Raw genomic sequence first — 20,685 nt, 5'->3', positions numbered from 1 at the left:
GTTACATTCTGACACAAGGCAGCATGTGTCACCCAAAAAGTTGCCTGGTGTAAAATGCAACTCCCATTTCGTCTTAGAGTTTGTTTGTTTAAAACAAGTATTGCTGATAATTCTTGAAGTCAATGGTGTATGAAATGAAGCCTGCTCCCTCTGGAATGGAGAGTGAAGATACATTTTGCAGAGGGAGGGGGAAATCAATCCCACTAAATTTCTTGCCTATCATTTTGGTGAAAATGTAAAGAAAAGGTAAAAAAGACAAAAATGCTCTTCAGATGGAAGGCTGGAAGATTACCCTTACTCTGAAATGTCTTTGTGATCACCATGTAGCCAAACCTAATTGGCTATGTGTAATAGCAGACAAATTGGGGTTCTTCTCTGACAACATTTGTCTGTATTGCATAGAAATTGCCTGTGGCACTCACTCTCAACTGACCTCTTAAGAACGATTGTGAGTGGCATAGGAAGTCTCACTATGACATCAGAGGGCCAAAGTTAGGTGTTGTTTTGTTTAAATAGGCAATGAAAACGTAATTGCTGTGCAGAACGTATTTCCGTTAATTTTCATGTGGGAGTGATATACATAGACCAGCTGCAAATCTCTGCCCGCTCCAAGACCGGAGCCTAAAATGGAGCTGCCAAAGGAAAAAATGGAAAACCAGCTATTTCCTCAGAATGAACGGAATGTTCTAGAACCCTCTTGCCTGACTCAATAGTCTTATTTGTATTTTTGTATCTATGAACTGAGAGTATCCAAAATGTATTTAATAAGAACTGTTATCTGTTTTCTTCAGTTTATTTATTCCCACATCTTATTTTAAGTCCAGCAGCTTTTCCCTACTGATAATGAACTCCTTCCGTAAACGAATCATAATTTCCTTCAGCAATGCCCTCCTCTACCCTTTTACTGTGCAGTGGGGCAGAGCTCCAGTCTAAGCCAAATGAAACTGATGGTCTTCGACTGGAGTTCTTCTTACAGTGTCAAGCCCCCTCCCTCACACAAAAACATGGGGGGTGGTATAAAGTGAAATGGTAATCTTTGAAAATCAAGTACCAACAGGAATCTTGGATGGGCATTGCTAACCAGCTTAAGTAAGTGAATTATGAGGCATGATATATTGATGGGGAGGGATCAGATTTTTAAAAACTCTGAAAGTAAGTTCTCTTTCCTTAAATGGAAGAGGACGTGTCATAAGTCAAAAGGTCTTTTTTAAAAATCCAAGGTGGGTAAATTGGTGCCCATCCTTGCTACATAATTGCACGTCTTCTCCAACTTTGCATTTCCCTCTTTAATTTGCAAACTCAGTTGCTGTCCATCTCTTTGCTCTCCTCTCCTTCTTTTCCCATCTTCATTCTTCAAACTTCTGTCATTTTTTCTCCTTGCACATAGAACAACTTACCATTTTTTAAACTCACTCGTCCTTCATATCCTTGTCCAAGAGCTACTTCCCTGACTATTTAGTCTCACACTTTCTGCTCCCAAATGCATCTCCATATTCTACTGTCAAACTCTCTCCCTCTCATTTCCTAACCCAGTTTTGTTCTCTATGGAATTTTACCCCACTAAGGTACCTCCCCTCCCCAAACCTATCCTCCCAAGACTCCACACCCCAAATCTCCAGGAATTTCCCAACCTAGAGTTGGCAATCATACTGCCCAGCTTCCTCCTCTAAACGTTCAGCCTTTTCACCTAATGAGGAGGACTCCATATTGCAGTTTGTGACATCCTTGGACTGATCCATTTCAGACTGCAGGTGTGGGAGGGGGTATGGTTTTGCATTAAAAACAATTTCCTTGCATGTGGACAACTAGTATGCTAAAGACAGCTGGTCTGCAAAAGTTCCCTGTTATCCTAGCCTTCTTCATACAGGGAGCTTTTGCAATGGAAAATTTTCAAATGTTCAATATCCCACCTATAGTCTGAAACAGCACCAAAAAGCCAGAGCTCACAATGCTAATTCTGCATATTTGAGCAAGTAGAGAATGCACATTTTGGACAAGCAGAGTGATTCCGCACATGTTGGATAATGCACTTTCAATGCACATTATCAATCGTTTGAGGTGGATTTTTTATTCCACACAAAAAAAATCCATTCCAAATGATCTATAAAGAAGATTGGAAGTGCATTATCCAATGTGTGTGGAATCACCTGCAGTCTATTATGTCGTACTGAACATGTGGTGTAGTGATTAGGCTGTTTGGCTACGATCTGGGAGATCCAGAATCCCTACCCTGCCACGGAAGCTCACTGAGTGACCGTGGGCCAGTCAACAGTCTCAGCCTAACTTGCCTCACAGGGTGGTTGTTCGGATAAAATGAGAGAGGGGAGAACAATGTTGTAAGCCACTTTGGGTCCTTTTTTAGAGAGAAAAGTGTGGTATATATATCTAAATTAAAGAATAAATAAAATATATGGGGGACTGAAGTGGCTCACATGTACTGGACCAGATGCATGCACAGATGATACTGAAAGCTCCTTCAGAATGCAGGGAAGTATTTACTCATTCATTCAGAGGCACAACCCCCACCCCCACCACTATTGTAAGTCTGGTGACCGGACACGAAATACGCAAGATAGGGTGGTGAATAAACTGTAAAATACATCCGATTAAAATAAGTCTTTGTCAGCATAATTCCAAATAGAAACATTTTCACATAACTTCTGATGATTTCTCAGCTTGGATGTTGGTCAGCTCCCATGCAATCACTGTATAGCAGCCATTGGGGGTAACTCTTCTCCATACATGGGGCTGCATCCCCTAAATAAAACCTTTGCCCCACTTCTGCACCATTTCTCTTGACAGGCTTGGCCAGCATGAGACCTTGAGCAAATAAAGAAGCTTCGCTCACCCCCAGGTTGCTTCTAATTTCTATTTAGTGTTATACAAATCCACTAATGTTTTCACAATATAAAGTAGCATAAGAACATAAGGAGAGCCCTGAACAAATCAGTGGTCCATGTAGTGCCACATCATGATTTACACACAGGTGAACCTGTTGCCCAGGAGGGCCATCGAACAGGGCATAGAGACTTCCTCTGAGGTTGCCTCATAACTCTGGGGTTCAGAGGTTTACTGCCTCTGAATGTGCAGGTTCCCTCTAGTCACCGTGGCTGGTAGCACTGAAAGATCTATTCTCCATTAATTCATCTAATCTCCTTTTAAAGCCATCTATGCTCAAAGGCATAGCCTGGACTCGCAGCTAGTGGGAGACCAGGGACATGGAGGGGAAGCCATCAGCAACAGTGTGATGTCACTTCTAGGAAAACCTGGAAGTGACCTCATGCCTCTCTAGGAATTACTGGAAACGCCATGGTGAGTCAGCCTCTTCCTAGAGAGAGAAGCAGGTCACTTTCAGCTTTTCCTCTAAAGTGATATCAGACCAGCAGGCCAACAGCCATTCCTTTAAGCTGAGTGGTGGTGGAAAACAGAACTGGAGGCAGGGGATTCCCCACCCCCACCTTCACTGGGGGGGGGCTAGCAACCCTACCTCACAGACATCACTATATCTTCTGGTAGTGAATTCCACAATTTTATTGTTTGTTAAGTAAATAAGTACTTCCTTTTGTCCCTTCTGAATCTGTTGCCCATCAACTTCATTGGGTGCCCCTGAGTTCTAGTATTATGGGAGAGGGAGAAATAGTTCTTTCTAGCCACGTTTGCTATCCCGCACATAATTTTATAAATCTCTACGAGTTCTGCCAACCCAAACATGGCAGCCAGTGGAAGACTGGGGGTGGTGGTGGTAGGGAGAGCTAGTAAAACAGCATAATGTGATGCTGCTATGTTACTTCTGGCCATAACAACTATAGAGATTGAGGGAATTTCCGAATCATTGTGCAATGCAGTGATATCACTTCTAAGCTGCTAACCAGAAGTAATATCACTCCCCTCCACCTGTCCCCCTTCTGCTTCAGTGAGCACCAGCATGGGATCTCCTAGCGAGCATCTGGTGACACTAATCTCTAACACGTCTCCCCTTTAGTGGTCTTTTTCTGCACTGAAAAGCCCAAACTCCTTGTCCTTTCATCTTAAGAAAGATGCTCCAACCTCTTAATCAGGTATCCAGTCAAGGTCTTTGATGTATCTGATCTATGTCTTGTCTGTTTGCTAACTGGTGAACAAGAACCCTCAAAAAAGGACAGGCCTTTATATGAGGGTATTTCCTTCTTCCTCCACCCACATTCTGGCCTAAACAGAATTCTTCCAGGTTCAGAAATATCACTATAGTGAAAGTTCACTATCAACCATGATCTTTGGATTGGCTCAGAGAAGCAGAAAAAGGAGACATGGACCTAGTTCGTCAACATGGCTTTCAGCTCGTCCTCGGTCCATGTTTTGCCCTCAAGCAAAGCTGACTTCAGCTGCCTCAAGAAAACATGCCGTTTGACTTCCCTGTCCTTCCATACCAAGTAGGCATTTCTCCGCAAGTACCGGAACAACCCCAGCTTCTGTCGTAGAGCGGCTCTGTCTACACCCTCTAGGATAACAAAGATGAGGCTGGCTTTGCTGTCCAGTAGCTGCCAAGACTGAGCAACTTCAAGTTCAAAGTTACACCAACGACTCTCCAGGAAGTGGGTGGAGACCACAGCAATGACTTTCCGACTGCTCTGGAAGCCTTCTTTGATAATATTGGTTATGATAGGCACACCAGGTCTGAAGTCTCGATAGTGGAGGCAGAGGCGGAAGCGTGGCACTCCTGATTCTAGTGTATCCTCCAGCTCTTGCTTCACCCACACTTGGTCCTCCCCAGAGTAGATGACAAAAGCATCGTAGATTTTGCTGTGATCGGTAGTGGAATGGCCTCCACTGAGCAACAGTATCATATAATATAAGTGGAAGTAGAACTTATAAACTAGAATCAAAGACAAGGCCACAATCACAGAAATGCTCACTGAAACTGCCACTGTGGTTACACTGACTTGGCAAGTAGATTCGTCAAAATGCATCAGCTGGGTACCTTTTAAGTGTGAGGGGCTGTGACACTTCATCATCTCTGCATTTATAAAGAGGTCTTTGTGTTCTTGGCCCCACCGCAGGAAGTACAAACGATCACAGGAACAGTCAAAAAGGTTTTGAGAAAGGTCCAGTTTCTTCAAGCCACTCGGCAAGTTCTCTAGGTGCTTCTTGGTCAAGGTAATCAATTGGTTGCTATGGAAATCCAGGATAGTGAGGGCCTGTAAGTGCATATAGGACTCTGGGTAGAAATCCAGGAGCTTGTTGTTGCTGATGTTCAGTTCACGAAGGTCATGGAGCAGGTCAAAACTACTAAGAGACACATGCTGCAGTTGGCAATAGGAAATGTCCAAGATTTTCAGCTTAGTGACATTTGTGAAGGCATTAGCCAACTGATTGTCCTTAAAAGAGTTGCCAGCCATTTTCAATACTTCCAGGCTGTCCAAGCCACAAAATGAACATTCCATGGTAATAACAATGCTGGTGTAGGATATATCAAGGTAAATGAGAGTCTTAAGGCACAGAAACGTCGGGAGCCTTCCTGGACCTATTAGTCTAGAATGTTGTAAATCCAAATATTTCAGTTTGGTTGGGCCAAAGACCTCTGTTGACAATGTGATGAGTGAATTGAAGCTGAGGTTCAAAACCATCAAGTTTGAAAACCGTTCCTTGAGACATAGCCAGCGAAGATCTATATAAAGGTTGTTATCACTGAGATCTAGGGTCTCGAGATTCTTTAAAGTCCAATTCACCTCTGAGCGCAAATTAAATTCAACGAGTGTATTGGTATCAGTAATGCGGAGCACTCTTAGCTCTGTCAAGGAAGCCAGATTCTCAAAAGGCACATGGTAAAACCGAATATCTTTGCATTCAAGATGGCGTATGTTGTTATTTTTAGGGAAGTATACAGTCTTAAGGTAGGTGTGCATGAACCGTACAGTGGAGATGTTGTTCAAACAGGCAGAAAGACTATCTGTTCTGCCAAAAGCATCTCCAGTGCAGATGAGAGTTATTTTCTGGAGCTCCATGTGACAGAGACCATCCAAGAGATTCTTGTTAAAGGACTCTGCTTTCCTAAGGTTCCTGTGTCCGCCCAACACTAAACTGTTAACATGTAAGCCAGTCAAGTTAAGGAGACCAACCTGCATGACAGCGTTATCCTCAAAACTGGATCTCAGGGACAGTTCCTGTAGGTAAACTCTTTTAAAAGACCTCGGCTGGATATATTTTATGTTATTTCTACACAGCACAAGTGTGAGGTTGTGCGTTGGCAAGGCATCCAGGTCTCCACTCGAGATTGAGGAGATCTTATTTGATTGGAGAATCAAACGTTTAAGATGTATAAGTTGGGAGAAATATTTGGGAAGTTTTAAGGAATCTATGTAGTTATTGCTCAAATTTAGCTCTTGAAGAGACATTAAATGTCCAATGGGTAAACTGTCCAGTAAGAAGAGGTTGGTTTCTACAAGGACCAGTCTTTGCAGAGATGTCAAATCCTGAAATGCTCTTGGAGCCAAGAACTGGAGAGGATTGCCGGTCAGAAGCAAGACAGAAAGGCTATGGAGTCCAGCGAAAGCATCGTCTTCGATTTTTGTGATGTGGCACCTATTATGGAAGAAGAGAAGAGAAAAAGGCTTGAGGTGATTTTGCTCTTTCAATTCAGCTGGCAATTCATTTGACTTTGCTAATGGTAAGCAACACATATCTTCATACATAAACACATGCTCATCACTGTACTTTTTTTTCTTTTCTTTTCTTTTTTTTTGGCAGTATTCCATCAATATCAATGTTTCATCAAAGAAAGGGAAAGGTACAAAGGAACCAAACATTGGGCCAAACTGCCCAGCAGGTAGTTCTGGAACCAATTTTTGAAATTCAGAACAAAACCCAGTTTGCTCTCTTGCCCAGTTGCTATGGCACGATCAAATGCTGTCTTTGGCTGTTTCCACATGCTGTTAAAGAAACAGGCTACTTACTGAATGCTGGTGGGTTTTTTTTTACAGATTCCAGATGCCGCCAGTTTCAAAGTGGAAGCAGGCAGTTTGTCTTTCGTCTGATCAGTGTCTTTTCTGAGACCGGGATTTCCTGCTCTTTCCTGTTCCGGGTCAAGGATGCTGATCAGACGAAAGACAAACTGCCTGCTTCCGCTTTGAAATCGGAGGCATCTGGAATCTGTGAAAAATAAATGCCAGCGTTCAGTAAGTAGCCCATCTCTTTAACAGCACAGGGAAATGGCCTTAGTTCAAACCTTCAACCTCTGCACCCCACAATAAGGAGTGGAGGAAAGCACAGTGCAAGCTCCAGGGCTTTGTGCCCAACTTTCATCACAAACAGCGTATCACGGTTGAATGATGAGGTCTGAACACAGCTATTTTCTGATACCTTTCTTTGCTAAAACAATGTCCTTGTTTTTTCTTACTGAGGAGTCGAGAGAGAGAGAGAGAGAGAGAGAGAGAGAGAGAGAGAGAGAGAGAGAGAGAGAGAGAGAGAGAGAGAGAGAGGGATGGATGGATGGATGGATGGATGGATGGATGGATGGATGGATGGATGGATGGATGGAATACCCCATTGATACCCTACTTTTCTCCCCAATGGAGACCCCAAAGTGACTTACATCATTCTTCTCTCCTCCACTTTACCCTCATAACTACTCTGTGAGGTAGGTTAGGCTAGCTTTCATCATTTCATAGCAGAATGGGGATTTGAACCTGGGCCTTCCAGATTGTAGTCTAGCACTCTAACCTCTACACCACACTGGCTTTCAGTTAGTGTACACACACATGCATGAGAGCTCCTCTCGTTCCAGCCCTTTTCAAACCTGTAGAAGATGAAGACAAAAGCATGGAGCCCAAATGTCCATTCACAGCTTCCTTTCTGTCACCTCATCACTACTTCTTCGAGAAGAACAGAATCCTTTCTTCAGAAGTCAGTGCAGGACTTGCTGTTGAAGAATAAATGACCAGCAGACAGAGGAATGCCTTCAGAAACTGGGAGAAAAGAGGGGCTTGGGATATGTGTGTGTCTCAGTGTACAACTACATGTGACACTTTCCCGGGGCTGAAGAAAAAAATGCACTCGTGTGCTGCGCACATCTGCTTCCTGCACATCCCCAATGGAGTTAACACTACAATTGATGCTCACGGACTTGCTGTTAAGGAAAACAAGATACTGCCAGATACCCCACCGCCACCACTTGATTGGCCTGCCCGCATGGTCTCTGTGCAGTAAGAATCTAAACGAAACACAAAATTTTCGGCAGGAGGGAGTCATTACAGCCTCGTTTCACAATTTAATTCAGCAGTTCCAGAAGTTGCTTTAAGGAGCTGAACCAACAATTTCTGTGTGTATTGGTGGATTTTTTTTATTATTATGCACACCCCTGGACCAGGCCAAAGTAGAAGGCAACAGAAGGCAGCTTAGCCAAGTAGGTGTAGAGATCATGTCTTGAAGTGAGTTGATTGGTCTGGATTTCATCTTTATATAATCAAGTTTTGTTCTTGAAGTGCTGTAGGCAACCATGGAACAGGAGCAGGAATCATGGATCAGAAACCAGAATTACCAAGACAAAACGTCAGGACAAGGAGGCCACCCCAGGAGAAACTGTTGCTGTTCAAGCCAAGACCGAACCTATCTTGAGCTCAGGAAAAATCACTGGTGGGGCTGGTGGAACACCTCTGGAGCCTTCATTGCCAATAAAATAATCCAACTTGTAACCTGGGTACCTTGTTGCATAGGGCAGCAGCCTATGGACTTGTGAGTTCTCGTTGTGAACTAGGCAAGACTCTTCCTGTCCACTCAAAGTCTTGGGCAAATGGAAGACCATTGAAACAGGACAAAAGAGGGGTTCTTTGGCTGAACAAAGTCTAGGTCATGTGCTGTGGTTAGATCCTCTATCAGTTGCTCAAGATGCAGTACTGTTGCCAAGAAATCAAAAGTGCATTACCTTGTAATATCCAGAAACCTCAATGCAGGAACCAATGAGAAGTAATTTGAGTACAGGACTTCCAGTGGGTTGAAGCTCAGATCCAGGTTTTGGGTAGAGTTTGGGATTTCAGATGGAATTCCTTTGAGGTTCAGCTCCATGCAAACGTAAGTGATGCCTGGAGTCACCTGCAAAGATGACAAATAATTTGTATCCATCCAGATTTACATAAAGGACGTTCTAGTAATCATCTTTCAAAATTCAGACAAAAACCTGCACATTTTTGGGGCTTCTATGATCAAAAGTCACTATTGGTTTTGGAAAAACAGAACTCCATTAAAGAACTTGCAGGATGGTTCCCAAGGAAAAAACACACGTGAAAATATTATTTCTAAATATTATTTCCACATGGATTTTTCTGCAAAGAACCATTTGTAAGATGTGACAAAAATTCATCTGTGAAACCCATAGGCAGAATCTACTATATTATTTATTCCGCCCTCCCTACATTTCCAACAGGCTCAGGGTGGATTACAAGATACATAGAGGTTAATATATATAAAACAATTATTATAATTAATGATTCTAAAAACATTTCATTTACACAATTAAAATACAATTATAAATTATAAATAACAGCATAGTGGCACAGAATTCGACTGATCAAAAATTTAAAACAACTTCAGAGCACCTCTGCATTAAAACGTTTTTTTTTTTAAATGGGGGGTATTGGTGGTGGTATTCTTCATTCAACGCGCCAGTGGTTATACTGGATTTTCCATTCCAATTTGCCTATTTAATTATGCCTTCACATTAATTGTTCCAGAAGCATGCTCAATGTTATAAATTGTTATGCCGCTCCCAGGCAGGAACGGGAAAAGATGGACTGATAGCTATCAGTTATATCTTATGATTGTAGTATTTCATTAATTGATCAGCGAGATTACACATTTTTGGTCAGTTACAGAGGTGGCCCCAAACATAGCATGCGATAGACTTTCAAACAAATGTTTCTATATAAGTACTCAGGGCTTTTTTTCAGCTGGAACGCGGTGGAACGGAGTTCTGGCACCTCTTGAAAATGGTCACATGGCTGGTGGCCCCGCCCCCTGATCTCCAGACAGAGGGGAGTTTAGATTGCCCTCCACGCTGCTGTGTGACTATTTTTTTCAAGGGTGATTTAAACTTTAAAAAACTCCCCCCTTGTTCCAGCTGACTCAAAGTGATGTCATTGTGCAGCCCTGGGAGCGTGCGCGCACTTCGCCACAGGCACCAACTCCTGCCAAGAGTTGCCCCCTCTGCTGGCAACCCACTGAGTTCCACCACCTCTTTTCCCAGAAAAAAAGCCCTTTAAGTACTTACACATCCGTGTCTACAAGATGCCTTCTGAGAAGCATTCCTCTTTCATTATTATACATGAAAAGACTCTTCTGCAGCTATCATAGAAGGAATATCCCCTGCTCTCTCACAAACCAAAGGTAATAACTTTTCTAAGACTGCCCTAGGAGTGACATTCCATCCTCTCTTAAACTCCCTGCCTCATATTGAAAGGAATGCCTTTTCTGGTGCCATATTAACAGGCGCATGCACAGGAGGGAAAAACCTTTTCTAATGCTTTCTTAGAAGCAGGGCGTTTTTTCTGGGAAAAGAGGTGGCAACTCATGGCAACTTGTGGCAGGAGGTAGTGCCCCTGGTACCACATGTGCATGTGCAAAGTGCACGCATGCTCCCAGGGCCAATGACATCACTTTGGGTAAGCTGGAACAAGAGGGGAGTTTTTAAAAGTTTAAATCGCCCTCGGTTGAAATGGTCACATGGCTGGTGTCCCCGCCCCCGATCTCCAGACAGAGGGGAGTTTAGATTGCCCTCTGTGCTGCTGAGTGGTGCGGAGGGCAATCTCAGCTCCCCTCTGTCTGGAGATCAGGGGGCGGGGCCACCAGCCATGTGACCGTTTTCAAGAGGTTCCGGAACTCTGTTCCACCACGTTCCAGCTGAAAAAAAGCCCTGCTTAGATGTATTTCTCCTCTCATACTCTGAAGAGAATGCTGCATCTGAAATGGTCCCTGCAATGCCATATATATGCATCATCCAAAGACAAATTATGCTCTTTTTTTATCCAGAACTATTATTCTTTTACAAACCTATGCAGATTTAATTAATTTAAATTTATACATTATAGGCCTAAGGACAACACAGGTGTTAAGATGGGCACAGAAGATTGCTGTGTTCAGGGAGGAAAAAAATCCTCTCCACCCTTTATTCCTGTTCCATTTCGAAAATACATCTTTATAAAAGAATACATCTTCACAAATAAATCTAGGCAGCTAGAATACGCTCATCTAACACCCACTCAAAGATGATGATGGAAACAGATTGAATCAGAATAGTGCCATTCTTTTTCAAAGTAAATTTCTATCCCTTAAATCCGAAAAGATAAGTTAAAGAGACCAATGAATACGTTCTGGTCTCAGAAAGAATCGATGAATGCAGGGCATTGTTGGTCAGATAGGGACTGCAACCTCTGGCTCTAGAGTCAAATGTGGCTGAGTACAGAACCAAATATGGTTCTTTGAAAAAGAAATATTTAAGTTAGTGTAATCCTAAACACAGTGACTCCAGCCTTAGCTCATGAATGGACTTAGACTGGAATAACTCTGCTTAGGGTTTCCCTGAAAGTATATTGGAATGGTAGGTGGGGTGCTAAAATGATCAGTATGTGAAGGGCACAGAAAAAAAATATGGGACTTTGAGATACTTTGCAGAAAAGCAAATGATAGAGGCAGGGCTTTTTTCTCCAGCTGGAATGCAGTGGAACAGAGTTCCAGCACCTCTTGAAAATGGTCACATGGCTGGTGGCCCCGCCCCCTGATCTCCAGACAGAGGGGAGTTTAGATTGCCCTCCTTCTGTCTGGAGATCAGGCGGCAGGGCCACCAGCCATGTGACCATTTTTACAGAGGGCAATTTAAACTTAAAAAAACTCCCCTCTTGTTCCAGCTGACCCAAAGTGCGGTCCTGAGTTCCACCACTGAGTTCCACCACCTCTTTTCCCAGAAAAAAAGCCCTGGATAGAGGTGATCAGTTGCCAGTAATCTAAGTGCAAATCATGGACAGATTTAAGCCAGTGCACTAAAACAACCTTGTGGGATGCTCCTTTGTATGCTTATTATGTATTGTGAGACCTCATGTATGTCAATTCCTAATAAAAGACTTGCAGCAACCAGTGTTTGGGCTGTAGAAGCTTTATAGATTCTTCATCTGCATGTCAATTATCGCTAATGTTAAGTTGTATAGTTTCAGCTACTGGCTTTTCGCAGAGCTCTCGCTCTCAATGTTGATAGTTTGGCTCTTTAATGTAAAAGGATGCTGACCCTTGCTCTAGGAACAATCCCTATTTTCTGTTGCCTGTCCACAGTGAATCACTGTCCCAATTTTGACTTTGTGGGGGACGTCGCCTTAAAATTTTGTTAGCATGATTTGCTAGCCTTTCCACTCTTCAAGGTTCAGGGCCAAACTCCCAGTTGTCTGTTAAATATCTGAATGTATTTTCTTAAGGATTTATTTATTTACTTACTTCATTTATTTTTAGGGTTGCCAGGCCCCCTCAACCTCCCGATGGGGGACATTGGGGCCTGGCACTTACCTGTGGAAGTGGAGTGTGTGCACGCATGAAGTGTGCGTGCTCCCACAAGCATGATAACATCACTTCTGGGAAGTGACGTCATCACGTGGCCCCCTGGGAGCTCGCCCAAGTTCCGTAGGGGCCCAGATTGTGGATGCTGCGGAGCGCAGAAGCACCTGCCCTCCACAGCGGCCCCAAATGTGCCTGTTTCAACCCAGATTGGGCTTGTTTCAGGCCTGTTTGGGTGTAGATCAGGCCCATTTTGAGCTGCTATGGAGCGTGGGAACACTCTCGTGCTCTGCAGCGGCCTGAAACAGGAAAAAATCCAGGAAAAAAGGGGCCTGTTTCAAGCCGCTACAGAGCGCAGGTGCGCTCCCACACTCTGCAGCCACTCAAAACAGGCCTGATTCACGTCCAAACAGGCCTGAAACGAGTCCTATCTCAGCCGAAAAGGTGCGTTTTGGGCCACTGTGGAGGGTGGGAGAGCTCCTGTGCTCCGCAGCGGACTGAATCTGGGCCAAAATGGGCCCAATCCAGGCAGCTGCAGCACACAGGAGCACGCAGCACCACAGGGGAGCACGCATGGAAAGTGCGCTCCCCCCACTGGCCAGGTAAGCAAGGGCAGGGTGTGGGGGCGGGGGATCCCCCATTCCTGGCAGGGGTCTGGCCTCCCTATTTATAGCCCACTTTTCTCCCAATGCAGACCCAAAGTGGCTTACATTGTTTTCCTCTTCTCCATTTTATCTTCACAATAATCCTGTGAGGTAGGTGAGGCTGAGAGTCTATGACTTGCCCAGTCTTCCATGGCAGAGTGGGGATTTGAACCCAGGTCTCCCAGGTCTTCCTCTGACACTCTAACCATGACACAGCACTGGCTCTCATCCATTCAGGAGTCACACTGGGCACAGTCTGCCATTCCATGCACTGCAGCTGATAAGGTATGTTTTTCTGTTCTGTCTTCACTGAAAATCACAGCCTTCATTTCTAAATCAGAGAGGAACCGACTACTACAAAGTAAACTAAAATGGTAGCGTAGGGACTGCAGCCTTAAGAAAGGTATAATATGGGCAATACAAACATGTTTCTATTTTGATCCATAAACTATTGGGCTGTATGAGAGAGGGGGAATAAGGATTACGCTGCAAAAAATTACAAGAGACTTTGCATTTTTCCCCAGAATACAGATCAGATATGAACTCTGCACAGCTCTGTGAGGCCTCAGCAAGGTTTGGGTTCTGGGACTGAGGGAGGGAAGTAGAAGATGGGCTGGTTCTCACTCCAGTTGGCCCAGAATCAAAAGCCAAATGAGGACCAACTTCTAAGAAAACAAACAGTCAAAGAAAGGGAGATTTACAACACAATCCTAAGAAGAGTCACTTCAATGGGAGCCGTTTTCCCACTGCTTACCAGCCATGCAACAGCCGATTTCGTGCGAAACTGCGCCAGGAAGACACTGTCATTCCGGGAGCTTGGCGTGATATTCCGTGGCCAGTAAGCAGTGTGAAAACAGCCAGGCTTAGACTGAAGTAACTTTTCTTAAACTGGAGTTTAGGGCTTAGACTGGGCTTAGACTGAAGTAACTCTTCTTGGTTTTAGACTGGGGTAACTCTTCTTAGAATTGCACTGTTGGTCGGACCATGTCCCCACCAAAAAGGTAAGTTGCTCATACTGAGGAATAAGCTCTGAAGGTAGTGCTTTATGGGGGAGAGGGGTCAGGGAACTGGTCCATGGTATCAGCTCTGACAGAGCTATTTCTGCAGTCGAGATGGCACTCTCAAAGTATGGTATTCAGCCTGCCACACTGGCTGTGGTAACTGAGACCAAAGGAGAAGGCACTGGAGCCCAGTCCAGGGGAAACCTCGTTTTGAGACATACACATTTTCTTGAAAGACCCTTGGACCAATATGTGGAGTGAGGTCAAATTGGACAATCCCAATCACCCCTCCATGTGTTGATTCTACGCACATGTGAACATCTGCATCGGGTTTGGTATATGACCAATGCTTGATGGAACCCCAGAATCCAAAGTGGAGCTAAACTGAATTTCTTTGATCAACAAGTAAAGTCTTGGTACTTTACCCCAGAGAAAAGTTGCCAAAATGATACCAACAAATTCTAAAATTTACTGGAGATGCAAGAAGGAACTTAATTCATATATTCAGATTTGGTGGCAGCGTTCGAAGATCAAAGTGCTTTGGCGGGACATTTGCAAAAACATAACATAATTTTAACAGCAAAATTCCTTTTGACCCTGGAGTAATTGTTCTGAGATATATTAGAAATAAGATTAAAAATATGGACTGTATTATAAGGAATCTTTTAGCAGCAGCCAAAATATTAGCAGTGCAATATCTGAAATGTGAGAAAAGATGCAGCATGGAGGTTTGGCTTTGTAAGACATGGTTTGTTTCTTCTCTCCTTCCCACCAACCTTTGTCTGCCCCCTTGTCTTCACCTTTTGCTCTTCCCTCCTCCAGCAGATTTCCCCTTATGGCTCTGTTGCATGGTATTGGCTGAGCTGGCCCTAGTTGCATCGGAGGGAACATGCAAGGATTTGCGGGGGGGGGGGGGGGTGCTTCACTTTTCCCTGTAACCCCTTCCCCTACACTTTTCCTCTTTCCCTCCTCCTGGCAACCTCTATACGCTCACATTTCCCTACATCCTTCTCTCCTTCAAACCCACTAAACAATTTACCTTTTATCTGACCCCAGTCTTCACGTATTTCTTAATTCACTTCATTTACATACTGCCTTTCTCCACAGTGGGGACCCAAAGCAGCTTACATCATTCTTCTTGCCTCCATATTATCCTCACAAGAACCCTGAGAGGCAGGGCTGGTGCCAGGTTTTCTGGCGCCTGAGGTTGGGGGGGGGCAGCTTCAGGACTGCTCCTGCCCTCACATACGGGCGTGCAGAGTGCGCGGGCGCGCACCCGGACTGCAGGGCGGCAGGCGGCTGGGCAGGAGGGCTGAGAGGCTGCCAGCCCAGCCAGGCATGGCGGATGGCTGGGGAGGCGTGCGTGCGTCCCCCCAGCCCTCCCACTTTGTTGCTCCACGCGCCACCCTGGACACCTGCCATGCCTGGCCTGTGGCTGCTGCTCCCAGCCGGGGGCGCATGTTGGCAGCAGCAGCAGCATGAGAGAGCAGGGAGGCTGCAGTAGCTGCAGGCCAGGTGCAGCAGGCGGCCAGGGCGGGCAGCTTCCCATCCCTCTGTCAGCCGTCGCACGCTGCCGCTGCCAGCTCTGCAGCGCACACCCCTGGCTCCGGTGCCCCCTCCGGCACCTCAGCGCTGGAGGCAATCGCCGGGCTTGCCTCAATGGAGGCACCGGCCCTGCTGAGAGGTAGGTTAGGCTAAGAGTGTGTGACTGGATCAAGGTCACCCAGTGAGCTTCCACAGCAGAGCACTGATTCAGAGCCAGTTTGTTGTAGTGGTTAGGAGTGCGGGACTCTAATCTGGAGAGCCAGGTTTGATTCCCCACTCCTCTGCTTGAAGCCAGCTGGGTGACCATGGGTCAGTCAATAGCACTCTTGGGGCTCTCCCAGCCCCACCCACCTCACAGGGTGATTGTTGCGAGGATAATCATAACACTTTGTAAACCACTGAGTGGGCATTAAGTTGTCCTGAAGAGCAGTATATAAATTGAATGTTATTAGAATGCACACCCACTACATGCTGTCCTGAGAGGGTTTTTTTGCCTCCCAGGCCCGTTTCCCAGGTCTCATCCCCCCCAGGTGGCCAGGTGAGCGGCAGTGGTGGGCAGGGGCTGGGAGCAGGGAATCCCCCATCCCCACTGAAGACCTGGCAGCCGTAACCTATCCCAATTCAACCTGAAGCTCACTGAGTGAGCTTGGGCCAGACACACTCTCTCAGCCTCACCTACCTCAAAGGGAGGTTGTGAAATAAAATGTTAGGAGGAAGAAAGAAACACGTGGGCTGCCCTAAGCTCTTTGGAAGAAGGGTGGGATCAATAACACAAATTGCTGCCACTCCCAAGCCCCCTAAGCTGAAGGCGTTCCTTCCTAGATGATCATTTCCATCAGCCACATGGCATCAGAATATGATCTTCCTCTTGCAGATGCCTTGGCTGGCCCTCTGAACATTCTCTATAATGCAGACAGAACACGTGGAGGAACACAAAGTTCAAGAACACCTCCTCCTGTTTCCTGCACATTTAGAAAAAGGGGGTGGGGAAACCAGCGCTCCAATTCACTAAGGGTCTCTCTACACATTACTAAGTACCTAGGGACACTCAAGAGAACTTCATTTCACATGCCCCCCCCTTTCCATGCACTCAATTGCACAGTCACACTTCAATTTGCTCTGCGTCACGTGTTTGAACAGTTCCTCCTCAACTGCTAAAAGTATCCCAGTTTCCCCCACCTCCCACATCCATTCTTTGAAATGCAGATCTTGACATTTCTCACACCTTAAAGAAATGCAAATTGGCAATTCAAAGGAGCCTACAGTACTTCTCAGAGCAAAAACAGAGCTGAATTGGCACTTTACCTGTCATGTCTGCATACCATTTATCCATGCCATTCATGTTTTCTGCTTCCTGTATTGCATTGCTCATACTGTGTGACTATATGCTCTCTTATTATGCCCATGTACTATGACAATTATATTCATGCCATCTCGAGCTTGCCTAAAACCGAAAGTACTAATGTTGAGACTGTTATCTCTGAAGCCTGCTTACTGACCTTGTACAAAAATGTAACTCTTCGCAAGAGACAGAAGGTGGTGAATTCCTTGTAATCTTCTGGCTTTCTCTGGCCAGACAAAGCTGTAGTGTTTCTCATGAGAATTGGGAGTTTTGCGCCTTTTTGCTAACTGCCCCAAGGGAGGGTGGAATCCTGCTCCTTATATCAAAGTGCTTTTGTGTGTATTCTCATTCTTGCCAATTTTCCTAGTCATCTTTGGAAGTACCTATGAACCTATTGGATCTCTATAATGAAACCTTTTCAACCAAGACCCTGGATTACTTCTTGTTAGGGGTTGGGGATCTATCTGTCATGGTCTGCCCTCCTTAGAACTGACATTACCCTTCGGAATCACTTGCAGATGCAGTCACACAAAGGGAGCTCCCGTGAAATCAGCATTCACGTGCATTGAGCAAGAACAGCCTGCAGGCAAATTGAGGACTAGACATACAATCCTGCACTTGAGCATCCCTAGGTACTTAGTAGCATGTACAGAGACTAAGAAAACGATCAGAGTGGAGCCAAGGAGAAGCTCCAGAGAAAACAGGATGCTTTTCTTATTTCAAAATCACCTACCTGCACACAGGGGTTGACGCTGGCTATCAAGCGAGTCCGGAAAATCACAACCAAAGAGAACGTGATGAATACTAGTAGGGAGAGGGCCCCCCTCCTGACCATGTTGGGGATGTGTCCCCCTCCTGAGCAGGAAGGAACGCAAGTGGAACGTCTTTCTTCTAAAAAGCTGTGTAAGCACAGGGGGAATTGCCTCGCTGCACAAGCCCTGGCAAATTCTGTGAAGGATTGACAGAGAAAGGCACTAGAAGAGGAAGTGAAACTGAAAACAAGGTAGCTTGGATGTATTCTCTTTATAACAAGTCCTTATTGTTTACTGCTACAGGAAGTTCTAGGCACGGTGGTTTGCAGATCAAGAGGAACTGAGGTACCATCATGTGATTTCTTTTTCTTGACTGAGTTGTCACTCAATATTATACAAAGCACAGACTTCTGCGGTGGGGGTTTGGGGCTTGTTTTTTTACCCCCAAGCAGCCCCAACAAAGCAACATTCGAGCAGATCAAAGTCTGGCAGAAAGAATCCACTAATTCTTTACCCACCACTCCTTTTTCAGCTCAAAGTTGCCATCCCACCTGCTTTTTTACCCACTAGGTTAAAAAAAAATATTCTGTCTCTGTCTCACTGTTCCTTTCAATCATTTAGAGAATTTACATACCTCCCCTCCACCTATTATAAAATAATACCCAGAGCTTCTTAAGGCAAAGGAAATTGCCAGCAAATGAAGCTTTTAAAAAACATAAACATATTTGAAGACAGTAAAGTAAAAAAAAAGCAATAAACAGCAATCTAAACTTCTAGTGAAATAGCAATCAACAGCTGTACAAAACATCCCTACGATTGGAAAGCTAGTTTTCCAAGATTTCTGGAACATGAGGACAGAGGCGAGATGTGTACAGGTTACACACCATGTGCCGAACACACAGGCAGAGCCGATGCACTCTATTCAGCTCCCCCGCCCCCGCCCCACCTCCATGTGATATATGCAGAGCTTGACCCGACTACCTGGCAAATGATCCTCACTTTTGATTCTATGGGATGTACAAACTTGCCAGTCTGTATCCAAACATACACTTAAAGTTTCTTAAGAGCGGCTGGTGATTTATTCTAATTCACGCCACTCACTACTACCCACTAAGCCCCCTGAAATTTTGTTCCTGGGGAGTCTGTGGGCCCTCAAGAGCATCATAGGGGGCAAAATGTGGGGCAGCAGTAGGAGGAGGAGATTGGTGAAAATCACTACTAATAACACTTAAGCCACCTTAAATCTTTGGAACTGTGTGGCTGAACCCAAGCCACCGCTTCTGGTTTCCTTTTTGTGTGCATATGTTGTCACCGGGGTCCTTTTTGTTTTGCCCACTGGTCATTGCTGGTGTTCTCCAATCATTTGTTTCTTTTGTGCCATTTTTACATCATCTTTATGTTATTTAGATGTAACTGATGCAAAAAGAGGCATCAATCACAACAGAGCCGGTTTGGTGTAGCGGTTAAGAGCAGCAGGACTCTAATCTGGAGAGCCAGGTTTGATTCCCCGTTCCTCCACTTGAAGCCAGCTGGGTGATCTTGGGCCAGTCACAGCTCTCTCGGGGCTCTCTCAGCCCTACCCACCTCACAGGGTGATTGTTGTGAGGATAACAAAAACACACTTTGCAAACCACTCTGAGTGGGCGTTAATATTATTCCACGCTGAAAGAACCTATGTCAGAAACTGAAAATTTCAGACTGAAACAAGGCAGCTATGAAATTCAGTACCATCCCTAGTTCTTGCTTGAAGGATCCCAACAGCAGAGTTCTCTCGATCTTCCATGCACTAGGATTGCCTGAAATATTTCTAGCCTGCCTCTTCCACCTCCCACCTTAAAAAGGGCCCAAGGCAACTCAACAACATATCATAAGCGATATAAAGCCACAATATCACACAACTAAAAACAGTGATAAAAAATGGTATCCACTAAGTGCAAACACCAACAACATTCCATCTACCAGCGTCAGCCTCAACCACAGAAAGACATGCTAAACTACCCAGCCTACAGGGATGCTAAGACCCACACCGGTCCACAGATATTGATTCTCAGGTTCTTGCTTCACACCACCCAGATCCAACCCAAACACCGAGGAAAGAAAATCTTGTGAACGAGCAAGCTTAAAAGGCCCTTAGCATGACCACCACCACCCCGCCTCCCCCACCTGACAGACTTTTATGGAGGCAGGCAGGCAATATATCCTCCTTGCCTCTTCTGGAAAGTAATTCATGAAGGCTGGGGCCTATCACCAAGAAAGCCTCAAACTGGATCGATGGAGATCTTACTGGCACAATGCAAGACACAGCAAGCGAGTATTGCAGAGCAGAATGAAGCTGGCACCTGGGTTCACACGAGGACGTTCTAGCAAGCGAAGGGCTTTAGAGGTAAGAAACAACACCCTGAACTGGACATTAAAAATGTCCTAACACTGATGTAATATGCGGGTATTGGCTAACCGCACCCAGGAGAACAGCTGTAGCATCTTGCACTCATTGAAGCGACCATCGATTAGAGAGCAGAACCAAGAAATCCACACTATATTTAAGTATAAAACAGTTCTGTTTATTGGCAAACAGGGCAGAACTTCCTTCCCCTAATATTTGCAATAATCGGCCGAGATGTTTGAGCACACAGTTCCTCCAGAGTTCCACGGAGCCACTGCAATAAAAGGACCCCCTCCCCCATTGTTTTAATTGCATCCCTGGCCATTTTCACATTGCTTACTGGCCACGAAACATCACACCAAGCTCCCAGAACAACAGTGTCTTCCTGGCGCGATTTCACGCAAGAACGGCAGTTCTCATGCAAAATCGCGCCAGGAAGACGCTGTCGTTCCGGGAGCTGGGCCTGATGTTCCGAGGCCAGGAAGCAGTGTGAAAACGGCCCCCTTTTTTAGAA

General features: G+C 45.1%; 1 protein-coding gene across 1 annotated transcript; it reads right to left on the bottom strand.

The window, feature by feature from the left end:
- Positions 1-3,516: 3,516 nt before the first annotated feature.
- Positions 3,517-17,871, bottom strand: TLR4 (toll like receptor 4). The gene is made up of 3 exons (XM_054997128.1): positions 17,770-17,871; positions 8,897-9,063; positions 3,517-6,558 (listed from the first exon to the last, which is right to left on the bottom strand). The coding sequence occupies exons 1-3, from the start codon at positions 17,869-17,871 to the stop codon at positions 4,293-4,295; spliced, it is 2,535 nt and encodes an 844-aa protein (XP_054853103.1). The 3' UTR covers positions 3,517-4,292.
- Between the last annotated feature and the right edge of the window lie 2,814 nt (positions 17,872-20,685).

The sequence above is a fragment of the Eublepharis macularius genome, chromosome 14 (genome assembly GCF_028583425.1).
Source record: "Eublepharis macularius isolate TG4126 chromosome 14, MPM_Emac_v1.0, whole genome shotgun sequence".
In the NCBI taxonomy this organism is placed as follows: Eukaryota; Metazoa; Chordata; class Lepidosauria; order Squamata; family Eublepharidae; genus Eublepharis; species Eublepharis macularius.
The sequence above is the reverse complement of the archived record's forward strand: the minus strand, read 5'-3'. Positions and strand labels throughout refer to the sequence as shown.

Coding starts and splice junctions, on each gene's coding strand:
- TLR4 (XM_054997128.1), bottom strand. CDS start 17,871: ATGGTCAGGAGGGGGGCCCTCTCCCTACTAGTATTCATCACGTTCTCT. Junction 9,064..17,769: donor GCGTCAACCCCTGTGTGCAG/GTAGGTGATTTT, acceptor TCATCTTTGCAG/GTGACTCCAGGCATCACTTA. Junction 6,559..8,896: donor AGGTTTCTGGATATTACAAG/GTAATGCACTTT, acceptor CTTCCATAATAG/GTGCCACATCACAAAAATCG.